This window comes from Hyperolius riggenbachi, chromosome 5, assembly GCF_040937935.1.
Source record: "Hyperolius riggenbachi isolate aHypRig1 chromosome 5, aHypRig1.pri, whole genome shotgun sequence".
Taxonomy (NCBI): Eukaryota; Metazoa; Chordata; class Amphibia; order Anura; family Hyperoliidae; genus Hyperolius; species Hyperolius riggenbachi.
Window position 1 is genome coordinate 322,229,026 of NC_090650.1, and position 22,218 is coordinate 322,251,243.

Below are 22,218 nucleotides of genomic sequence, written 5' to 3' on the forward strand. Positions count from 1 at the left end.
CTAAATAGCAATGGGTGCCACATGGTGCAGTGGGTGCTAAGCATCACTGAAAGCCAAATTGCAGTGTGCCCCAAGTTCTAGTGTGTGCTAAACAGCACAAAGTGTCAAGTTGCAGTGGGTGCCATATTGAAGTGGATGCCAGAATGCAGTTGGCGCTAATTTCTACTGCCATCACCCCCTCCCTTTTCCTACTAACAGGGCATACTTCCCTCTTTCCCTCCCCTATGGCATACACCTCCTGTTATGATTCAATGATTCACTTGTTTCCCTACCTCAACACTGTGAGCGCCCCCCCCCCCCCCCCCCCCATTACACACACACACAATCGTGGGGGCAATAGTTACTCCCCTGGATGCTGTAATATAGGATGTGTGCGTTTTCTACTTAATAAACTTTTATTATCTGTCAACATGATATCCTTCTACTATTCTTTATATTCCTATCGACAGCTCACACTATGTCGGTTGTAATACAATGCAGCAGATTCCATTGTTATAACGCAGATAATACATCGGATTGCTATAATCTCATATTTTGATGCACATAATGTCAGTCAATGAAGGTGCACATTCAGGGACATAACATCAGTGCACCCGGCCCCCCAGCAAACTAATAGCTGACAAAAAAAATTCTAGACTTTTATAAATCTGCCCCAGTGACGGAGAGGAGATTGGAGGCAGAGTTAGCGCCATGGCCAGGTCAGTAGTATTTTTAAGTCATTTCCATTTTCTATTCAGGTTTCCTTCAGGCCCCTTTTAGATTTGCCTTGCAAGTGTGCATTGTGTTCCCCCTTTTACCACAAGGTAACACAACGTCAAGGCAATGCAATGCAACTTACTGCGTCACGCCAGAAGTTCCCTATCGGTCACCGAGCTGCCGCAAAGTAAACAGCATGTTACTGTCGGACTTCCACAGCGAGGCAGCAGCGGCAGAAGTAATAAAAGTCAATTTGCGAGGCAGAAAATTGTGGGGCATGCGCGGAACAACATGAATGTGACAGGGAAACCCAGGAATCCCAGTGACATACCTCCTGTCCAGCTGGAAGTACGTCACTGGGTGTCGGGCGGCAACGGTTGTGTGGAAGGGGAGGGGGGGGGGGCGGCGCTATGCACATGACCCTTTTTGCGCATTCTGCCGCAGGGTTATATGGTTCGGTGAGATGTGATGGGGCAGAACATCACACTCCAACGCAATGGTCAATGTAAAACCAGCCTTAAAGGGATACTGTAGGGGGGTCGGAGGAAAATTAGCTGAACTTACCCGGGGCTTCTAATGGTCCCCCACAGACATCCTGTGTTGGCGCAGCCACTCACCGATGCTCCGGCCCCGCCTCCAGTTCACTTCTGGAATTTCTGACTTTAAAGTCAGAAAACCACTGCGCCTGCACGCCCGTGTCCTCCCTCCCGCTGATGTCACCAGGAGTGTACTGCGCAGACACAGACCATACTGGGCCTGCGCTGTGCGCTCTTGATGACATCAGCGGGATCGAGGACACGGCAACGCAGGCGCAGTGGTTTTCAGACTTTAAAGTCTGAAATTCCAGAAGTGAACCGGAGGCGGGGCCGGAGCATCGGTGAGTGGCTGCGCCAACACAGGATGTCTGCGGGGGACCGTTAGATGCTCCGGGTAAGTTCAACTCATTTTCCCCTGACCCCCCTACAGTATCCCTTTAAGGACAAGTATAATAAACAAAATTATTTACAGAATTGATTGTACAGATCAGTGCCACAGTGTGTAACAAAAAAGAGAGAACTCTTCTGAATTAAAAAGTTTGCATTTTCACATATTTTATTTAACTAGAGACAACTTTGACATGTATCCATAAGAAATCAGACTAACATTTTAAAAAAAAATCCTTCCCAGAAAAAGCTTTATATAATGCTGATTTATGCAATTCTATAAACACTACCTGGGAACACATATTCAAGTAATTATTATTAAGGTACAGGTATATTTGTAAACTGACGTGAGGACAGCACCCATATCTTTATTTTGGCAAACACACATAGCTAGCCATTGTAGTTTTAAAGAGACACTGAAGGAAAAAAAAATGTATGATATAATGATTTGTATGTGTAGTACAGCTAAGAAATAAAGTATTAGGAGCAGAGACATACGTCTAATGTTGTTTCCAGTACAGGAAGAGTTAAGAAACTCCAGTTGTTATCTATGCAAATTGCCATTGCGCTCCACCACTTTCAAAGTTGCAGAGAGCTCCTCTGAAGGCTGTTATCTTAACTGTTTTTTTTTTTTTTTTTTTGCAGAGAACAGTTCAGGACAGGTCAAAAGTTCACTGCCTGTTCTGTAAAAAACATTTAGAATGCTGAGTAGTGTGTAAACTGCAAATATTAGAGAAAGATGTAATGTTATAAAAAAAAAAAAAAAGCTGTATAACTTAAAATAAAAATATGACTTTTTTGCTACTAATGTTCTAGTAATTATCCGTACTACACCACCAATGTATTATATCATAATTGATTTTTTGCTTCAGTGTCTCTTTAAAGGGGAACTAAAGTAGCCCAAGAAACAGAGTTTTATCTGCAGAGACAGACATTTTAGCAGTGTAATTACTATCGCTAAAGCTAGCCTTACTATATTGCTTGCTGCCTTTGGGAGGTAGGCCTTAAGGCAGGGGTGGGAGTCTGCAAGACAGCAAGAGTTGAAGTGTATGGAAGGGTGGTTCAATGTCTTCTGCCTGAGATACAGCTAGTATAGAATTAGAGAGTCCTTTATGTGTGCCTATTGTCCTGAGTGGCCATATCGTGGTGCAAATTTACCATCATGACATGTAAATGGAGCAGCTGATTGTGGAAAGATATATGTATGTTACTTTCCATATATATCTTTCATGACTTTAGTTCAGCTTTAAAGACTTGAATCTGTTATCCCTGTACAATACCGCCTTGTGTTAAAGCCATAGAAGCACTCTGCATTGCATAGATGTAAACTAGATTTGTTATACTGAAATACATGCATATGAAGTTGAATAGGAGTGTGTTAGGTCCTCAGATAAACTATTATTACAGTTGCTGCAAAACTATCAACCTCAATTCTGAGGAAGAACATGTCTATCCTCCTACATGTTACAAAACTTACTTCTTAAAGCATATTGCAAGTTATCATTTCCAATACACATCCAAAACCAGTAATGCATCTCTCCAGGAGAGCAGGCTGTATGGCATCAATCATTTCTGTATGCCCTGACCCCCTAGGTAAGATCACTTTAAACAGGTCACAGGCTGCATCACACTGCTGTATCCTTTGCAGCTTTGAGTGGAGTTTTGCTGCCATGTAGTGGCTATTCTTTATATTGACCCAGCTTGTTGTTTTGCTCTTCTGACTTCTCCAATTCTGACCTCAGTTGAACTCCACCTGCCCTGACTGCTCGGCTTGTCTACGTTTACAATTGTCTGCTGCCTGTCCCAGACTGAGCTTGTTACTTATGTTAGCATCCTCCTCCAAGACATCAGCCTATACCTGTTCCACCTTTTGCACTTCATTCTCTCCTTCACTGGTGGAGCAATCCTGGGTGCTGTGACCTGGGGGCTATTAGGCAGCAAAGTGTCCATTGCCCATTAGGGGTGGCAGCCCATCATCCCTTGCGACTTGCGAGGTGCTCTGGTGAAGAACCGTAGCTACTTAGACTGTGTGCCCTGGGAGAGCCCATGCCTACCACCAGTGTGGGAGTCAACATAGTGGGGAATCCTAACACTTGCACTATTATTTGAAAACAGATGCATACTCTGATCTGGAACCTATACCTAACTGATCTGGAACCTTATGGATGGCTGGAGCCCCCCTTCAATCACCAGAACTGTAGGTAGTATCTTTGTGTGCTCAGTCCATAACGGTGTAACATTAATTCCTGCATCATTTACTATAGAGCAATCCTGAAGCAAATTTAAATAAAAAAAGATAGATACTTTCCTCAGTAGTGGAAAGCCTCTGGATAGTCTAGAGGCTTCTTGGAAATTCTTATACCCCACTGTTCCATCGCTGGGTCTCTCTATACATATGTGACCCAGCAGGTGGAATGGGTTCCTTCAGTGTACCGAGCATGCACAGGTAAGGTTCATGCATGCCTAGCAGAATGAAAACACATCAAAGGAAAAATCATAAAACTCTATTCTAACCTGGCTAGATAATCATAGCTATAGCATAGTTGCACAGTAGGTGATTAGTGAAATTATAGAATTCCACAGACTGTTACTGGGTCACATTGCCTCTTTCCCTCAGGACAATATGAGAGGAATAGCAATTTAAACCTGACAGTTCTAATTCTTTCCTATTCTGGAAAAAAAAAACAAATAGTTTGCACACCTGTTGTAAAACTGTACACAACTATCAGACAGGTTAGGCAAGATACCAATTTTTGCCCACTGCTGATGATCACCTGGCTTTCTTAGTAAGATTTGGTGGGGCTTGCATCCACCAGCCCCCTAGATTCTGTTCAGGCCCTAGGCAACTGCCTAGAATTGCATTGTGGATGATCCGGCTCTGGTTTTATCACTTTTCCACTTTATTTTTCTTCTCCACAGTAGTGCATTATGAAAAATCTTTCAGAGTATAGTGTGAACGGAGCCATTGGGAAACATGGGCATTACTTTGAAAATCAGTTTTTCCTTTCAGTTATAACTGAGAGCAACTGATTAATTGTAAATTGGGCCTTAATGTAAACAATTTTCTATATGAACCCACCTCTACAGCAATTGCCTGAATATTAATGTAAAGGTTTACCCTTAGGTAGGATTCTAACAGCGTGGATTCTCATTGGTGCCAAGAGTGAATTCTTCCTGGTGCTAAGTAGGATTCCTGTTTGTCTTTTGCAATCCAATGAGAGCCCTATGTTTCTGCCAGGATTTAGATAGATGTATACCAGTGCCTGCCCCCCGTGCCTAGCAGTGGTGCAAGATCCAAATGGCGATGGAAGACACAGACAGACAGGCAGACACAACATTAAATTGCGCTTTTCTCCTGACAGGCAGAGCTGCAGCCACTTAGGGCGCACTCCACAGATAAACCAGGATCATTAGGGAGCTGTCCCACATCAAAGGCAGCAGTCTTTCCAGTACGCTATCCAACTGACAGGTGAGAAGATCTAGAACGGAGGGGGGACACTGTCCTTTCTCATAGGCTTGCGTAGATAACACAAGCATCTGCAGTGTCTGCGATCTCCAGAAAAATTGTGCTGGTTGGGAATGTGCAGTGCAGTGTAGTCCACTCCTGTTTATTCCTGCTCCTTTTTAAGTGGCAGATGCAAACAGATCCTAACATAGGATCTGTTTACACATCTGCTTGTGTTTGGGGGCCCTGGGGCAATTGACCCCTTTGCCTTAAAGGCAGCGACGGCCCTTCTCCCACTGCACTATGAAAAAGAGCACTCCTAACAAGTTATACAGGCAGTGTTGTATGTTTCTCAATTTGTCCTTTTGGATGGGTTTTAAGTATACTACTGTACTTTACAGTGCTTTTCAGAGAGGGCTTTTGGGTTCCTTTAGCCCTCTTACAAAAAAAGTATTGGTGCTTTTGGTTCTCTATAACTTAAAGAGGAGCTTTAACCTAGAATTGAATTTCATCCCAATCAGTAGATGATACCCACTTTCCCACAATAAATCATTTACCTTTTCTCCAATAGATCATCAGGGACATTTGTATGGCTAATATTGTGATGAAACCCCTCCCACATTGTGATGTCAGGACAATAGCCATGACAGCTTCCTGTCTGCAAACCTTGCTGAATTGCGGGAAATAATGACTGTGTCCAACTGCCAAGCAAACAGTATCTCCCTGTGCGCAAAGAACTCTCAGTAAGCGAACATTCCAGAGATGGCCTCGCAGGACTAAAGTTGTCGGCACCTGTGATACATTTCAGAATGTAAATTAGAGTGAGGAAAGATTTTACAATGGGCAAATACTGAATAAATAATCTATAAAATAATGTTGTAAAAAATTAAGCAACTTTATTACTTTATTTTCTCTACAGTTCCTTTTTAACTGACTGGGTACCCCTCTTAAATTGCTATATAACTATAAAATTAGGATCCAAGAAGTCCCTAGTGGAGACGCACTCTTTAGGTACTTCCAGTTAGCAAACATGTAGACAAGCCTCCTGGCATTATCATACCCCAGATTCTGCACAAATGCAGGACACATGCACAGGGATGTATGCACTAAACTGCGATAAGCAAAATTATGTCTGTATATCTGTACTTTGTGCACGTTATTCTGCTTAACGCCGTTTAGTGCATAACCCCCATTGTCACATGAAATTGGGAGTCATGCAACATGTCAAGTAGTAAGAACTGTCTGCTTTTTGAAGGACCACTAGGTCTTATTGAAAAGCTGTTTTAGAGAATCAGTAAAGCTGGCAAGTTTGTAAGGATGCACATGATGCAAGCTTACATATAGTTTACTTAGCTAGAATCAGATGTTCTTTATAGGCTGTCCACTGGCACAGATCTTATAATTTTTATCACATGACCAGAAGCAACAGAATGGAGTGATTGGGATGGGCTGCTGCTGGATTGCACCATCCGGCTATTCGGACCGCAAGGGGAAAGGCACGGACTGATTCTCTGAGAAGATTTCTGTCTATAACAATGACAGTCTGTGGTGCAGGAAGCAGCCAGTTTCTGGACTCCCAACCACATACTTTAAAATTGATTTGACACCTGCTTCTACACAGAAGAAGCTCTGCAAATGACCACCTAAAACCTAAATAGATGTAGGAAAACATTTGTTCCTGGAGTGGTGCTTTAAATAATACAACTCATCCAAGGAAAACATAACAAGGCAGCTTCATCTGGACACAATATCTGTGTTCTGTAAGACGTTTCATCTCTGAGCAACTTTTTCAGTTCTAATAAAAGTGATGGAAAAACCTAAACACTTCAAGTGTACCCGAGCCAAAGCTCAGGTATAAAAACAAATACTTGAGAGGGAAGCCTCTGGATCCTATTGAGGCTTCCCTCTGCGTCCTCCGGTCTTCTGTTGCCGTGTTCAAACCATCCGAAGATTACCTGCTGCGCATGTACAGCAGCCGGAGCCACTTAGTGCTACTGCGCAGACATGGCCATGCTCGTACGGCTGCATCATGGCCACGCTCGTGTCAGCATAGGAGGGGCCCCAATCAGCTGGAGGTTCCCGGTGAGCAGTGGAGGACACAGAGGGATCTCTTAGGATCCAATGGCTTAGATAAGTTTTATATTTGAAGCCGAGCTTCAGCTTGACACAGAAGAGAAGCGCAGCCTCGATTTGAAGGACAATACAAAGCCTCAGCGAAGGAACTTGTAAAATTAATATATTTGAGAACACAAAAAGAAAATGCCCAGCTGAAACTACCTTTGTTTTTGAAATATTGTACTATGGCCTGGATAGATGCAAGCCTTCACAAAGAATAAATTAGCACTAGGTATACAACCAGCTGGGTATCAGTCTTGCAGCAGTATTACAGGGCTGCACACATTTCTGAGAAGAAATAAATATAAATAAGTGCTAATTTAAGGTTGAATGCTCTTTGTTTCTTTTGACTTCAACAGGCGTAGTATTCGTTCATTTTTGGTAAGGTCTGCTGGTAATTCATTGGCCTAAAAAGAAAAAAAAAATGGAATGTTATTTCTAAATACAATCTTCCTAAGCTGCTCCCTAAATACTTATCTGAATGTCTATATTATCAGAGTACGCTCATTAAAGAGGCACTTAAGTCACCTAACTAAAAAAAAGTGTTTTACTCACCTGAGGCTTCCCTCAGCCCCTTGTAGCTGATCGGTGCCCTCGCCGTGTCTCTCCGATCCTCACGTCCCAGCCGGCGGCTACTTCCGGTTTCGCTGTCAGGACCCGACAGGCTGGGAATGCGAGTGATTCTTCGCATTCCCAGCCACAATATCGCCCCCAGGGGCGTAGGAATAGGCCCTGCAGCCCCTGCGCCCGCGGGGGGGCCCAGCCCCCCCCCTGGGGCCCGCTCGGGGCCGTTTTGTGGGTGCTGGAGGGGTGGCAGCATGAGGGGAAAGCCTTGCCCACAGTCGGCGGGGAGAGGGGTAGTTCCCCCCTCTCCCTCACCTCGGGGCTCTCCCCTCTGCGCTCCCCTCCAGCTCGTAAGTGTCTGTGGGGCTGTGGTGGGCAGCGAGCGGCGGGCAGATACATACCTGCTTCCGTGCGTTCCATCGGAGACTTCTCCCTCTAGCGGCTGACGTCACTTCCGGAAGTGACGTCAGCCGCTAGAGGGAGAAGTCTCCGATGGAACGCACGGAAGCAGGTATGTATCTGCCCGCCGCTCGCTGCCCACCACAGCCCCACAGACACTTACGAGCTGGAGGGGAGCGCAGAGGGGAGAGCCCCGAGGTGAGGGAGAGGGGGGAACTACCCCTCTCCCCGCCGACTGTGGGCAAGGCTTTCCCCTCATGCTGCCACCCCTCCAGCACCCACAAAACGGCCGCGAGCAGGCCCGGGGGGGGGGGGGCCGCTCAGAAAATCTGCAGGGGGGCCCGGTGGGGCCTAGTTACGCCCCTGATCGCCCCCTATACTGCTATTGTGGCAAGGAAGGCAACAAGCACAAATACTTCCAACAAATGAAGGCTTGCTTTGTAGTTTTACCGTAGCCCACTAATTTTGTCACCAATATATCACATGACTAGAAAAGTGGACTTTTGGCAAGTAGCTTTAAAGAGTAACTTTCAGGCTGCAAAAGCTAATTTAAACCTCTATTCTCCTGTGTTAAACAGTTTTGAAGGTAGCCAAAAAGGCAATACTGAAGTTAAAAATATCTCTTATTTTGATGTTTGCTGAACAGTAAGGCTCGTTATTCCCAAGCTCCTAAGGAGGCCGGCAGGACGCATAACAGATACTGCAAAGCATTCTGGGGCTGCTTCTCCCCACTGCACTATCTTGGGTCCTCCCCTTAATTTCCCTATCCCGCCCTAAGGTTGCTTTCACAGTGGGAAGTTACAGGCTCATGTTACAGCAGCTTGTAACAGCAGCCTAAAACTCAGAGCACTGAAAAATCACAGGGCACATGTTCAGTTAGAGTATACTGCATGAGTCCGCTATTGTTCCTAGCCACATGGCTAATTAATATTCACTGCACAGTAGTGTTGTTTGGATCATGAACCATTAGAATCTTTGATCCTGATCTTTTTTGTGAGTCGAATCATCAGGAAGCAGGGAGGATATTACATCACAATTGGCTTCATAGGAGACAGACAAACATGGAACCTGCCATGAGCTGTCAGGAGCATCATTCTCTGCAAATACTATATAAAAATTCTGTGAAATCCAAACGTGGACAGTGAAATGCATATGTAATGTAAGTACAGCCAATATTTAGCTACTGATATATGTGTTTTTTTTCTCTGAGACCCTATACCTAACAGCTCCTCTTTAAGAAACAGACACAATTAGGGAGTAGAGAGTAGAGGGACTTTCTTCCTCTTGGAGTTCATTTGAAGCCAGCAAATGACAGTAATTATAACTAAAATACAGTATTACTTCTGGGTGAACGGATCCTTTACAAATGTTAAGATGTGCTAACTAACCTTATTTCTAATAGTGGGAATGGCGCCTGCTTCCAGGAGAAGAGCCACTGATCTGATGCTCCCACCAAGCACTGCAGCATGGAGCGCTGTAGATCCATTCTGGGTTGAAGGAATAGTGAAAGGAATGTTAAGTGTTAGTATTAGTTCAAGGTGAATAAAGTTAGTTTTAGGTCTCATTCACATTGGGTGTGTTGAGAAACGTTTAAAAGCGCGTGCACACTTTACTGCGCGTTTCAGTGCGTTGCTGTGCACTTTTTTTAAGCAAGTTTTGCTTATTGTAGCAGTTGTCAATAAAGCTTTGTTTTGATATGAAAATGTATTTATTTTTTTCAATTAGGGGTAAAAAACGCATGCGCTTTTATGCACTTGTATGCACTAAAAAAGCACACCCATTCACTTGCATTGATGTGCGCTTTACAGCTAAATGCACAGAAATGCATGCGACACTCCGTTTTTGTAACGCAGCTCAGTGCAGTGCATAGATTTGAATGAGGTACATTTAATTACATAGGAAAATCAATACCTTCCAGAACGCACAGGGCAATGTGCTGTGAAAAGTTCACTGAAATGTCCCTAATGTGAACGAGGCCTTAGGCTTAGGACCCGTTTCCACTGTGCACAGCATATGTGTCTTGCGGGATGCGATGCCAGCATAGTTGTGATGTGAGAGGCATCCAAATCCCTCCAGCTGTGCCATGCATAGCTATAGGAATTAGAATACACAATGTATTTAAATGCTGCATGCCATCTGATTTTTTTTCCCCACATGCAAATTGGATGGCAGTCTACTTATGTCAATAGATGAAATCAGCCCCTGATGAGTGCGCATGCACGAAACGCGTAGGGCGGAGCTACAGGCGTACGAGGCTGGCGAGAAAGAGCTCTGTTTGATACATGCTTGATTTTATTGGTTACATGTGAGTGCACTACTTTTATCTTCTTAATAAATGTTAATGGTTTTACGCTATGTCAAGTCCTTCAGTTATTAGGCTGATATGAGGAATCTGCTATAGAGGAGTGGTATCGTTTGGGGGAGCTGCTTGGAATATTCCGGTTGAGACACTGAGCGCTGTTGCTGTCTTATAATCTGGACAGCGGAGAGTGAGGTGAGAGGCCACACATGACACGGTGGATATCTGCATGCCCTGGGAGATTAGATATGGTGCTGGTTTGCTGTCTGTGATTTGACAGCCATTACACATGGTGAGGACCTGTATAACCCTATGAGCCGTGGTGTACGTGTATGGGATATTGGTCACAACACTGGGTGGTGTGAAAAGGAAATTGTTTGAAGCAGTATCACACTATGTTTTGTTTTGTTCTCTATTTCTTTTGAGCAATTCATCACAAGAAAATCTGGGATACATGGGAGCGCAGCATTTTTGAAAAAGGAATACTTATGTCAATAGGCTGCGTTTTTCCGCCGTACAAATTTGCATGCAGGGAAACGCTGAAGATTTGCAGTAGTGGAAACAGGTCTTAAAGAGGAACTTCAGCCTAAACAAACATACTGTCATTAAGTTACATTAGTTAATTAAAATAGATAGGTAATATAATCTCTTGCCCACCCTGTTTTAAAAGAACAGGCAAATGTTTGATTTCATGAGGGCAAGCCGGCCTTTGATATGAGCGACCGGAGCGGTCGCTCAGGGCGCCAGCTTCCAAGGGGGCGCCTATAGCTGGTTGCCTATACAGAGGGCATCTACACCTGATTTCCTATACTGAGGGCACCTATAGCTGGCTACCTTTACTTAGGGCTCCAACACCTGACTTTTTTTATCTGATTGCCATCTGGAGTCAGGAAGGAATTTTTCCCATTTGGGGCTAATTGGACCATGCCTGGTGGGGTTTTTTTCGCCTTCCTCTGGATCAACAGGGGTATGTGGGGGACGGGCTGGAGTTGTACTTTGTACTGGTTGAACTCGATGGACGTATGTCTTTTTTCAACCAAAATAACTATGTAACTATGTAACTATGTAACCTATACTGGAGGCACCTACGCCTGGCTACTTATACTGGAGGCACCTACGCCTGGCTACCTATTGGGGGGATGGAGACCTTCAACTGACTTCCTAAACTGGGGGCACCTATGCTTGGCAACCTATTGTAACGATCGGTGGGCGCAGAGAGTATCTGATTACCGGTGATCTGCAGTATCACCGAAAATACAGATATATACCAGATTATAAGTGAACTGCAGTCTCACCGATAATCCGATATACAAACTAACCTCTGATCACCCGAGTAGAGTGTAGTGTTTGGTGTAACTGTAACACTAAGAGGACAAGGCCTCAATGCAGTAAGGAGTACTGCACAGATTCCTTCCGCAGACTTGAGCTCTCCAAGACGGGAGGAGTCAGACTGACAGTAGGAAGGGATATCTGAAAGTGACCCTCAGGAGGAAGGATCGCTAACAGAGCGAGGAACTGCCTCTAACGGTAAGGTCGGTTCTCGAGGTCGGACAAGCCAGGTCGTACACACACGGACAGATAAAGTACAGGATCAGGAGGCAAAGGCAGAGTCAAAGTACAGGCAGGGTTCAGCAACGGGGTATCAGAAATATCGGGGTACAAAATCAGGAGGCAGAAGCAGAGTCAAGGAACGAGCCGGGGTTCGGCAACAGAGTATCAGAAATATCGAGGTACAAGATCAGAGTTCAGGAGGATAGTCAAGGCAGGCAGGAAGTCATAACAGATAATCACAATCAAACTAGTACTTTAGCTATCAACAGAATCTATCTTAGTGTAGGATTACAGCTCCAGCTGGTCCCGGCACACTAACGGATCTGACTACGGATCTGGGTGCTCCCACATATGTGATCGCACGCCAGACAAAGAGCAAGTGAACAACCAGCAGTATATATACTCTAGGACCTTTCCAGGACCTCCCTAATTGCTGGTCCAATGAGAGCAGTGGAATTTGTCAGCTGACCCAGCTGGTCAGCCGACACCCTTCTAACTGCTATTTAAAGAGACTCTGTAACATTAAAAAGATCCCCTGGGGGGTACTCACCTCGGGTGGGGGAAGCCTCCGGATCCTAATGAGGCTTCCCACGCCGTCCTCTGTCCCACGGGGGTCTCTCCGCAGCCCTCCGAACAGCCGGCGACTGTGCCGACTGTTAGTTTAATATTTACCTTTGCTGGCTCCAGCGGGGGGCGCTGTGGAGGCTTTCCGTTCCGAACTACACGGAAATACCCGATCTCAGTCGGGTCCGCTCTACTGCGCAGGCGCCGGAAACTTGCGCCTGCGCAGTAGAGCAGACCCGACGGCGATCGGGTATTTCCGTGTAGTTCGGAGCCGACAGCCGTCAGAGCGCCTGCGCTGGAGCCAGGAAGGTAAATAATGACGTCACCGCTGCCCGGACTCCACGGAGGGCTGCAGCGAGACCCCTGACGGATGGAGGACGGCGTGGGAAGCCTCATTAGGATCCGGAGGCTTCCCCCACCCGAGGTGAGTACCCCCCAGGGGATCTTTTTATGTTACAGATCCTCTTTAAACTCTGCCTCTGTGCTCGCGCGCGTGTAAGTCTGAATCTTGGTGGACTATCAGTCCCAGCCACACCAGTACTGTTTTGCAATGTATCTAATGCGGGGGTCGCCTCTGATGTGGATTCCGCCGTTACCAATGCGGATTCCGCCGCACTGCCCATGCGGCATGCAGCGTTTTTTCTGCGTTGTGACGCCATGCTGGACGCGGAAACAGCCGCCTCACCTCGAGAGACGGCGGCTTTTCCGCGTTTCCTTACACCTATATTGAGGGCACTTACACATGAGATCCTATACTGGGGGCACCTATACCTGGCTACCTACCTATACTGAGTCTGAGGGCGTTTTGGGGGGGGGGCGCACTGCGGCTGTAACGTGTGGTGCAAATTGTCAGTGCTGTGCTATCATTCTAAATGGGGTAGAAGGGCGGCTAACTGTTATTAATATTCCTGAAAGGTTCTAGCCTTCATTTTTAAGTGTATTCAGGATAATGCACTCTTTCCATCCATTCGTGGTTATTACGTCAAAAAGGTTGGGAACCACTGTTCTAGGAGATATCTCAGGAAAAAAGGGGAATTGCATATGGGCCTGTGTGTGTGTATATGTGCGTGGTAAGAGGATGAGGGGGCACAAAAATCAGGTTTCGCTCAGGGCGCTGTGAAACCTAAGGCTGGCCCTGAGGGCAGCCATCTTTTTGGTTGAAAGGAGGTGAAAAGGAGCATAAGACACAGTTCCAACTGTGAAAAGAAGCATGAGACACAGTTCCAACTGTCCTGGGTGCTGATCACCCCTCCCAGTTGCTAGGCAACGTGAATAACAACATAGGAAATCCCATCATACTTTGAACAGCATCAGGGAAAAAAAGCCCGGGCAGATTTCTTTGATGGGTGGAGCTTAGCTAAAAATGCAGCTAAAAATGATGCTTTGGTAAGAAAAAAAAAAGTTCTGATGCTGTGAAACTGTTAAAGAAACACCAAGCCTTTTCAGTTCTGCTGAATAGATTTTTAGTCTTGAGGTTCACTTTAAGTTAATTTAAAACTCCAGTTCAGTCTCACAAATTTTTTACATAGTAAAGGTAATAAAGGTGAACTATGCTATTGTTTACAAAATGTTCATGTCTGATGCTGCTCTTTTAGAGAAAGTAATCTTTGGAAATTCCAGTAGAGTGACCAGGGATCCCTCCAGCAAGCTGAGAAGTGAGTGGGTGTTCCAAGCTAAGGAGCCACTCTGTCTCTCCAGCTCCTCCCTGTGTTGCTGAAAGATTAATTATATGCATAAGAAATACTACATTTATAAAGAGAGCTGGGAGGAAGTCCACTAGTGCCGGGAGGAAGTCAATTCCACTTAAACCCAGTCTAATGGCCCCCAAATGGGATGCAGAAAATGTGGGCGGATGCGGCAAATGGACGTTTAGGGCTCCAGTATTGATTTTAATGGTAAATATTGGAAAATATAGTTTTTTCACATATACCTATATTTTCAATGTATTTATCTCTATTTACTGCAATGTTAAATATCGTGTACCACGCACCAAAGCGGAAATTTGGACGCCCTCTTTTAAAATATAACTTTTTATTGTATATAACTAAATTTACCATTGTTACATTGTTGTCTATGTATATTGTAAAATATTGGATATAAAGATTATAACCACAAATAATGGCTACGGTAAGTGCTGATAGGGTTATGTACAGTCATCACCTACCTTTAGCATACCTAATGCAGGAGAAAACTTCAGCAATTCTTCTATAACATCACTGAATCCTTTAGCAGCAGCTTTAAACAGAGGTGAGGTGCCATCCTGGGGGGCAGGTAATGAATTGTTAGATGTGACACTGGCATATACTGGCACTACATCCACAGCTATTTTATTCTGATTTTCCATTTATTCTGAAGCTAAACAAAAAAGAGACCAAGTGGGGCGCACACAGCAAGCGCAAGGCCAGGACATATTTCAGACAAGAAAAATGTATGCCACACAAGTGTCCTCTGCATTGCATTGTATAAACACAGCGGAACCTTGGTCTTTGAGCCTAATTCATTCTGGAAACATGCTTGTAAATCATACCAAAGGGAATTTCCTCAAAAGAAAACTCAGATGATTCGTTCCAAAATCCAAAAACATTTATAGAAAAAGATTTAATACAAAGTACTGTACTGTACAAAGTAAAAATTCATACAGTAAAATAAATTACAGTAACCTGCACTTTTTTTCTTTTGAAAATAATATGGCTGGTGTGAAGGAGACAAAAGGATGAGGGTTATTGTGAAGAAAATGAACCCCAACACCAGTATAGCTGCACTCATGCAATTTTACCCTTAATTGGTTTTGGGTTTTTTTGCTCTATTTAATCATACATTTAAGCATATTATAGTGCATTCAATTGTTTTCTTCTTAAGTGCAGCAATACTGGTGTTGTGGTTCATTTTCTTTGTAGTATGTTTTTTACCAGTGCTAGTACCTGGGAGGTGTGATTAATCATATTTTTGAGCAAGAAAACGTTTATTTGTTTTATTGTGAAGAAAGACTTTCACCGTATCTAACAGAATCATTGCCATCTGTTGGCTAACCCAAACCTTTTATTTGTTTGGCTTTAAAGGTGCCCACACATCAGACGATGTACGGCACTTGGGCAAATCGTCCAAGAGACAGATCTCTTTCTGATTGAATCTCACCGTAGAGAGATCTGTTTCCTGCCTGTACACCTCATGCTGATTCCCAATTGCTTTCAGCATGAAACCTCTCGGAATCAGCCTTGTGACGCTGCATTCGCCCCCCCCGCGCACTGTACCCTCCCCCCCATGTAAAATGTGCCCCCAGTGCACAGTGCAGTATACTTTACCTGTCCCTGTCCTCCACTGGCTCTGGTCGCCATCCGCAATCCACATTCATGCGGCCTACGTGGTTGTCGGTGTATACGTGGCTGCGTGTGTGACGTGATGGTGGCTTTCCTATCCTGAAATAAATCTACTCCTGGTGCCATTTGAAACCGTGGAAAGGCTTTTGCTGCAGTCCCTGGGAACTGACATTGTAAATGTGGACATCTATGGAAGATACAGAACCATTTATGGGCTAATATTGATGTGCCATATATCGTGGGACTTTTATTGTGTATCATTACCTCTGCAGACCATGGGCCATATGCAATTCACTTTTTCACTTGAGTTTTCTCCTAGGTGATATTTCACCTATGTTTTAATACTTTTTCCATTGCGAAGTGTTAAAAATGTATCTTAAATCAAAGATAAAAAAGTTATCTTCTAGGAGAAAACTCAGGAGAAAAAGTGAATTGCATATGGTCCCATGAGTGCCAGCATAGAGAGCTTAAAGGGCAGTGTGGAAGAGAGCATGGATTCAGCTGTCTATGCTTTGGGTTCAGTGGCATCAGCATATCTCCAAGATGCTGTGCATGGCCACACCCTGCAGGGAAAGGGGGCAGCCAGTTCTGCTGCTCAACGGTTGAACCCTTGCTTGTGTAAAACTAGGAACCACACCCACGACTGCTTCTGGCTTAGGCACTTTTTATTGACCTGAGAAAGCTGGCCAGTACCAGTGAAATGCGTTGTCTTTTTGTGCATCATTAAAATTATTTTTACCCATGGTGGTTTGTTCATTGGTGGAGGTAAGATCTAATTACTCCTGTATTATATGATTTTAAGAGAAGATATATTTTGGCTGCCTCCTACAAGTTTTTCTAGTTTTTTTCTAACCCTTAGGGGAAGTGTTTAGTACGCCACGTGTCCAAATACCTAAAGAGAGACGCCAACCAGCACCTGCCTAGCGGATCTGGGATACCGAAAGGGAACAGTGAATTTCCTGAAAGCTCTGTCGATGGTTGTTGGAGTGCAACCCACCTTTGTGAGTATATTCTACCACTCTACTCTTACCCATTTTACCTAACAATACTGCAACATTGGGCTCCTGGTCCCTCTCATTACAGAACCTTGGAACTACAACCACCAGGAGTCATCCCCCATATCTTCCATGGATGTGTAGGGATTCACAGTTCGGTGGGGATCAAAATCTAGGGCACCAGAACTTCTATGCCTGTAGGCCCCTGAGACACAAATCCGGCCCTGCTTTAAATATATTATTAGCCTGATGTTCTTTAAATTTTGCATAGCTACAGATACAGTTTATTTCAAAAAGATGATTCCAAATAGCCTTTTATTTTGTGAAACGCTCCTTTTGAAGTATACTGATTAGATTAATTGCAGAACTTTACCATTCTTGCAGTATCTCGATCTGCTCCTCTCAGCAGCAGCACTCTGACCACTTCACTGTACCCCAGCTGTGCAGCTATCCAGAGAGCTGTGGTCCCATCCTGAGACAGAAAGCATGGCTTTACTGAGAATGGCAATTGGCATTTATATGCATTTGAACAGACTTTGCATAGAATGGTATATACAATGCATGCTTATTTTTTTTTTTTTCAGTTTTTCTAACAAGCTTTACAATGTATGTATTAACAACAGGATATTACAGGTTAAAGTAAACTTGAATAAAAATAGTTTCATGAGTTAAACAATTGTATGCATGGATATCATCCTTAATTGGACTTTCTTGAAATCTCATATTCGTGTTTATGTTTTAGGATTGAAGATTAACAGCTCACATTGATCACTTGGTCAGGAGCCAATTAAATCAACTGCTGACCTGCTCAGGGAGCTCTGCTGTCATACCGATGGCATACTGAGACAGCTACAGCGATGTGAACAGGGGGGGTAGCTACAATAGAAGGTATAGGCAAAACGCAAACGCTCACAAAATTGCTTTGTGCAGCAATTGCGTTCACGTTTTTAGAATAAATGCACTGTATTTATTTTTCGAATCAAAGAGTTCACTTCCTGATGCAATGACTTGCGTCAGAAAGTGAAAAAAAGGAATCGCTCTGCAAAAACGCCTACAAAAACGCTTACCAAAAATGTCCAACGAACAGAAATCGCCGAGAAGGGAAAAAAGATTGCTTCAAAAAATGTCCAGCGCTAACGCGATCGGAACGCAATGTGAACGAGTCCTTACGCCTTACTTAAAATTAAAAGCAACACAGACAAGTTTTGAGTAAGATGGGTACTATATATAGACAGATATACAGTGGGTTGCAAAAGTATTCGGCCCCCTTGAAGTTTTCCACATTTTGTCACATTACTGCCACAAATATGAATCAATTTTATTGGAATCCCACGTGAAAGACCAATACAAAGTGGTGTACACGTGAGAAGTGGAACGAAAATCATACATGATTCCAAACATTCTTTACAAATCAATAACTGCAAAGTGGTGTGTGCATAATTATTCGGCCCCCTTTGATCTGAGTGCAGTCAGTTGCCTATAGACATTGCCTGATGAGTGCTAATGACTAAATAGAGTGCACCTGTGTGTAATCTAATGTCAGTACAAATACAGCTGCTCTGTGACGGCCTCAGAGGTTGTCTAAGGCCTGGTGCACACCAAAAACCGCTAGCAGATCCGCAAAATGCTAGCAGATTTTGAAACGCCTTTTCTTCTTTTTCTGTAGCGTTTCAGCTAGCGTTTTGCGGTTTTGTGAAGCGTTTTTGGTGTAGTATATTTCATGTATTGTTACAGTAAAGCTGTTACTGAACAGCTACTGTAGCAAAAATCGCCTGGCAAACCGCTCTGAAGTGCCGTTTTTCAGAGCGGTTTGCGTTTTTCCTATACTTAACATTGAGGCTGAAACGCATCCGCAATCCAAAATCTGTAGCAGCCTGGGAGTATGCGTTTCTGCAAAACGCCTCCCGCTCTGGTGTGCACCAGCCCATTGAAATACATTACCCTAGTGGATCCGCACCTGCAAGCGGATCGCAAACCGCAGCAGAACCGCTCTGGTGTGCACTAAGCCTAAGAGAATATTGGGAGCAACAACACCATGAAGTCCAAAGAACACACAAGACAGGTCAGGAATCAAGTTATTTAGAAATTTAAAGCAGGCTTAGGCTACAAAAAGATTTCCAAAGCCTTGAACATCCCACGGAGCACTGTTCAAGCGATCATTCAGAAATGGAAGGAGTATGGCACAACTGTAAACCTACCAAGACAAGGCCATCCACCTAAACTCACAGGCCGAACAAGCAGAGCGCTGATCAGAAATGCAGTCAAGAGGCCCATGGTGACTCTGGACGAGCTGCAGAGATCTACAGCTCAGGTGGGAGACTCTGTCCATAGGACAACTATTAGTCATGCACTGTACAAAATTGTCCTTTATGGAAGAATGGCAAGAAAAAAGGCATTGTTAACAGAAAGCATAAGAAGTCCTGTTTGCAGTTTGCCACAAGCCATGTGGGGGACACAGCAACCATGTGGAAAAAGGTGCTCTGGTCAGATGAGACCAAAATGGAACTTTTTGGCCAAAATGCAAAACGCTATGTGTGGCAGGAAAACTAACACTGTACATCACTCTGAACACTCCATCCCCACTGTCAAATATGGTAGTGGCAGCATCATGCTCCGGGGGTGCATCTCTTCAGCAGGTACAGGGAAGCTGGTCAGAGTTGATGGGAAGATGAATGGAGCCAAATACAGGGCAATCTTGGAAGAAAACCTGTTGGAGTCTGCAAAAGACTTGAGACTGGGGTGGAGGTTCACCTTTCAGCAAGACAACGACCCTAAACATAAAGCCAGGGCAACATTGGAATGGTTTACAACAAAACATATCTACGTGTTAGAATGGCCCATTCAAAGTCCAGATCTAAATCCAATTGAGAATCTGTGGCAAGATCTGGAAACTGCTGTTCACAAACGCTGTCCATCTAATCTGACTGAGCTGGAGCTGTTTTGCAAAGAAGAATGGGCAAGGATTTCAGTCTCTAGACGTGCAAAGCTGGTAGAGACATACCCTAAAAGACTGGCTGCTGTAATTGCAGCAAAAGGTGGTTCTACAAAGTATTGACTCAGGGGGCCGAATAATTACGCACACCCCACTTTGCAGTTATTTATTTGTAAAAAATGTTTGGAATTGTTACAAAATTGTTACAAAATTGATACGTGGGATGGAAGGTCTCGCTTACCAAGAAAGGTTAGATAAACTGGGTTTATTTAGTCTAGAGAAAAGACGCCTTAGAGGAGATCTAATTAACATGTATAAATACATTAGAGGGCAATATAATAGCTTGGCGGATGAGCTTTTTGTCCCTAGGCCTTCTCAAAGGACTAGAGGACATGAGCTGCGCATGGAGGAAAAACGTTTTAGCCATTTATTTAGGAAAGGGTTCTTTACAGTAAGAGTGGTTAAGATGTGGAATGCATTGCCACAGGAAGTCGTTATGGCAAACTCTATACCTGCATTTAAAGGGGGCTTAGATGCTTTCCTTGCGTTGAAAGACATCCATGGCTACAATTACTAGGTTATGCCTAATGATGTTGATCCAGGGATTTTATCTGATTGCCATCTGGAGTCAGGAAGGAATTTTTCCCATTTGGGGCTAATTGGACCATGCCTGGTAGGGTTTTTTTCGCCTTCCTCTGGATCAACAGGGGTATGTGGGGGACGGGCTGGAGTTGTACTTTGTACTGGTTGAACTCGATGGATGTATGTCTTTTTTCAGCCAAAATAACTATGTAACTATGGAATGATGTATGATTTTCGATCAACTTCTCACATGTACACCACTTTGTATTGGTCTTTCATGTGGAATTCCAATAAAATTGATGCATGCTTGTGGCAGTAAGGCCCCGTTCACACTTGCGGTTTTGTAAAAACCGGAACGGATGTCCGGACCGCACCGGATCCGGACCGGACCTGATCCGTACGGTTCCTATCCGGATCCGGTCCGTTTGCATCCGTTTTCCGTGCGGTATGAACACGGTTGCGGTCCGGATCCGGTTTCTTAAAGAGATAACAACCTGTATAAATACCTGGGGTCTGGGAGGTCAGCAGAAGCTCTGGGGTCATTGTTGGAGACAGGTGGACGTGTGGAGACCATCCGTGGATACAGAGACTGCAGTTGGGACCATGGATCCAGTCATTTTTTACTCGTATCACCTGGGAATTCTCTCCTTCCTGTTGTTCACCTACTACTATGTGGGGAGAAGGCGTGCTCCTCGCAGGAGATGGTGGGTGCACCCTCTACTAGCCAGGAGGCAGAGGAAGGGAGAGTTCCAGGCCCTCTACCGAGACCATAGAAAAAGCATAGGAAGTGGGGTAGAACGTCCGGTTTTTATAGCCAGTGTGTTATGCGCTCTCCGTTTCTCATTGGTTTGTATTGGCCGGATGCAACAGTCAGGCTCCGCTCCGGATACGTCTGCCGGAGGAGCCGGACCAAAAAATAGCGCATGTTGGATCTTATGCCGGAGTCCGGATCCGGTCTGGACGAAACGGACGCATGTGAACGGACGCATAGACTTTCATTGCTATGCCGTGCGTCCGTTCCGTCCGTTCCGCATGCGGTCCGGCTCCGGCACGGCGATTCCGGACGGCGACCGCTAATGTGAACCGGGCCTAATGTGACAAAACGTGGAAAACTTCAAGGGGGCCGAATACTTTTGCAACCCACTGTACATCATCATGCTACATTTGAACATGTCCCTTTTTTTTTTTTTTAACATTGAGCATGTCCCTTTTTATTTTTATTTTTTAAACATATTTTATTTCAATTTTAGAATATATCCTATATCTATTGATCAAGAGTAGTTTCCATTACAGATCATAGTTTCATAGTTGCAATAGAAATATGCTTACAGTATTAAAGGGATTTGCCAAAGCCGCCCGGAAACCACCTGGATGTAACTGGAACAGAAGATGAGGCTGGCACCATCCGTAGTTATATCATGCTCTTTTATTGAAGTTCCATAAAAACAAACTGTCACACAACAGTGTGACAAGAGCATGCTATAACTACGGATGGTGCCGGCCTCATCTTTTGTTCCTTCTTTATTACTGATGCTGCGACTAGCACACAGCACCATCCTCCCCCCTCCTGTGCCCCCTGTAAACCCTGTTCTGCCCAGTCATGGTCTTTGACTGAGGCAGAAAGTCGATCATGAGTGGGGAGAAAGTCACAGTTCTTCCTCCCCGCTGTGCGTCCATAACTCCGCCACCTCCACCTGCCGCTTTAGTTCTCTATCTCAGAGGTCCCCAACCTGGGGGCCGCGGCCCCCTGGGGGTCCGTGGGCAGATTTCTGGGTAGCCGCGGCGGATCTGGCCTTTCTCCCTCTCCCCCCAGCGGCCGCCGTTCCTGATACCTTA

General features: G+C 44.6%; 1 protein-coding gene across 6 annotated transcripts in view; it reads right to left on the minus strand.

Annotated features, from left to right (window-relative positions):
• Nucleotides 1-1,823: 1,823 nt before the first annotated feature.
• Nucleotides 1,824-22,218, minus strand: part of LOC137518875 (ankyrin repeat domain-containing protein 29-like) — a 63,964-nt gene continuing 43,569 nt past the window's right edge. For 5 of the 6 annotated variants that reach the window (XM_068237273.1, XM_068237270.1, XM_068237274.1 and 2 more), the window contains 4 exons: nucleotides 17,242-17,340; nucleotides 14,721-14,816; nucleotides 9,531-9,629; nucleotides 1,824-7,586 (listed from right to left, as the gene is read on the minus strand). In XM_068237273.1, coding sequence (XP_068093374.1) covers nucleotides 7,500-7,586; nucleotides 9,531-9,629; nucleotides 14,721-14,816; nucleotides 17,242-17,340 — 381 coding nt within the window. In that variant the 3' untranslated portion in view covers nucleotides 1,824-7,499. The remainder of the gene's footprint in view (nucleotides 7,587-9,530; nucleotides 9,630-14,720; nucleotides 14,817-17,241; nucleotides 17,341-22,218) is intronic. The other variant, XM_068237272.1, reaches the window with a different exon arrangement.